This window comes from Saccostrea cucullata, unplaced genomic scaffold, assembly GCF_032062105.1.
Source record: "Saccostrea cucullata isolate Sc308-1 unplaced genomic scaffold, CSIRO_AGI_Scuc_v1 ctg18575, whole genome shotgun sequence".
NCBI classification, from domain to species: domain Eukaryota; kingdom Metazoa; phylum Mollusca; class Bivalvia; order Ostreida; family Ostreidae; genus Saccostrea; species Saccostrea cuccullata.
The window spans coordinates 7,168-9,755 of record NW_026940037.1 but is presented as its reverse complement, the minus strand read 5'-3'; the positions used below and the strand labels follow the sequence as shown (position 1 = coordinate 9,755).

Genomic DNA, 2,588 nt, shown 5'->3' with positions numbered 1-2,588 from the left:
TTTATAGAGTTTCTGTTCTTGCGCCTGGTATTTAATTTTATTTAGAGATTATATTATTAAAAAACGTTATAAAAATTCTATTTGAATATTAATGTAGTTGTTATCTATTTTTTATTAATTTTCAGTGCAGTGATTTGAATTTATAAAATTATTATTTTGTTGAGTAAATCTCTAAGATTTAAACTGGTTTATCAAGTAATTTATTTATACTCACTGTGCTGACGCCCCTGTGTTGAATGGAATGTGTTCGAGTTGTGATGCGTGTTACGGTAAGAAAGTTGTTAGTCTTGTGTTTTACTAAACTTGAATTATACTAAATATTATATCCTTTTATCGTATATATAATAAATACCGGTATATTGTTTATTTCGATGTAGACACCACATACGCAGTGTAAAACATTTCATGTATGAGTGACTGGGTGTGGCATCGCCATATTTTGGTGCATGGTATGTGTTTGTTTGAATTTAACTTGATATGCTGATTAATTATTTTATTTTTGTTTGTGTGTTCTATTGGTAATGTGTGTATATATTTTTGTTTGTTTGTAGCTCATTGCCAATTTGAAAATTTAATTAAAATAAAAGAACCGTAAAAAAGAACTTGACTTTACTCGTTACAAATGGCGTCGTGGACATACAATTAAAAAAATCTTTTGGCAATGAGTTACTTCTAGGCCCACACTCGATGACAACTTCGGAATTCTGAAGTGCCTTTTGCCTTTGTCGACGTTTAACAGACTACAGTGCCATTCGATTGACGTTTCTGATGTCCTGAGTTCTAAGTTCAACTACCAATTAACGAGTGCATTCGCCAAAGACTTTGAGTTTGGTTTATGATCAACGTCAACACAACGGACATCCGAGTGTTCCAAACAACGCCCATTGAGGTGACAAAAAAAACTTCACCTGTTTATAATTGTGCACTTAAACAATAAGAATTGTGTAATTATATCTGTGCATTTGTGTATTAATCCACTCTTTCAAATATGTCTACTAAGCGGGAAATGAAAGAACTTCTTGAACTTGAAAAAGAAAAATCAGAACAGTTAGAGAGTGAAATAGCAACACTTCACCAGAGGTTGAAGAAAACTGAAAGTGCTTTGAGTTTAAAAGAAATAGAAATGAAATATAAACATGAACCAAAACCAAATAAAACTGTCTATGTTGCGAGAGAGAAAAAGATTGCAAGGTTGTGTGGTAGACCTGTGAAAGAGAGTGACCCTGATGTAGCAGAATGGTTAGATGATGCTAGGCAACATTTAAAAGTTATTGATGATGAAGATGCAAAGATAGATTTTTTGATGGACAATTTAGGTGGTCAGGCAAAAGATGAAATAAGATTAAGACCTAGAATGGAAAGAAATACATCTGACAAAATTTTAGATATCATTAAAGATGTTTTTGCAAGTACAGAAACTTTGGGCGCGTTGCAACAGCAATTCTATCAAAGAGATCAGAAACATGGCGAGTCGTTGCAAAATTACTCTTTAGCATTAATGAAATTACTCGACAAGATCGTGGCAAAAGATTACAAAGCTGTAAGCGATTTCGATGAGATGTTAAAAGAGCGGTTTGTTGAAGGCATTCGTGATTCATCTCTCCGAAGAGAGATTAGACGGTTTTCGTTCGAACAGAAATCTATGCCTTTTGGTGAATTTAGACAAACAGTGTTACGATGGTCTGAAGATTACAAGAGTGAGCCACTGGGTAAGTCATGCTCAGTACATGAAACTAGCATTCAAGAGAGTATGAAAACAAAGGTTACAAAATCACATGATGATGGTCAGTTATCAGATATTCTTGATATTCTAAAATTGCAACAAAAGCAAATAGATGAAAATCAAAAAGAGTTAAAGAAATTTTCGGAAGAGGTTATGAGAAAAGTAAATCCACAGTTTGAAACCAAACCCTTGCAAGGAAGACAATTTCCTAAAGTCAAACAATCCCATTTAACATGTTTCTGTTGTGGTGGAAAGGGACACAAAGTACAAGACTGTAGTACTCAGTTAGAAAACAACAATCCTCCACGCAAAGGTAAGTCACAAGGGGCACCTGTCTCTAATTTTCCTTTAAACGCGAAGCGTCTGTTGTAGAGAGTCGCCCAGCAGATGAAAGTGAGAGGATAAAAGACTCATTTGATCAGAGGATCATAGACAGAGCTATAGGACAATGTCCTGTCGTAACAGTACAGATTGAAGGTAAGCCAATTTCGTGTCTGATTGACACTGGTTCACAAGTATCTACATGTGCTATCACTGAAACTTACTTTCGAGATCTGTTGAAAGCTGAACCTAAATTAATTGACGTTACGAAGTGGATGAAAGTGTCTGGCGCCAATCACTTACCTATACCATACATTGGTTATATTGAGGTAGTGATAGACACTGCTCATGGTCGTGTACCAAATGTTGGAATACTGGTGGTTAAGGATACCATAGACCAATATGGTAAGCAGAAAAAGTTACAAGTTCCTGGAGTACTCGGGAGTAATTTCTTCCATATTCTAAAGGAACAAGTTGAACAAAATTTGTATTCAGTCACTGAAAAGAATGATCAGTTATTGAATACATTGTCGATTTTTGAAAT

The 2,588-nt window shown here is 34.7% G+C and overlaps 1 protein-coding gene across 1 annotated transcript; it reads left to right on the top strand.

Annotated features, from left to right (window-relative positions):
• Window positions 1–37: 37 nt before the first annotated feature.
• Window positions 38–2,198, top strand: LOC134254638 (uncharacterized). The gene is made up of 3 exons (XM_062737176.1): window positions 38–269; window positions 378–2,036; window positions 2,146–2,198. The coding sequence occupies exons 2-3, from the start codon at window positions 989–991 to the stop codon at window positions 2,196–2,198; spliced, it is 1,101 nt and encodes a 366-aa protein (XP_062593160.1). The 5' UTR covers window positions 38–269; window positions 378–988.
• The last annotated feature ends 390 nt before the right edge of the window (window positions 2,199–2,588 follow it).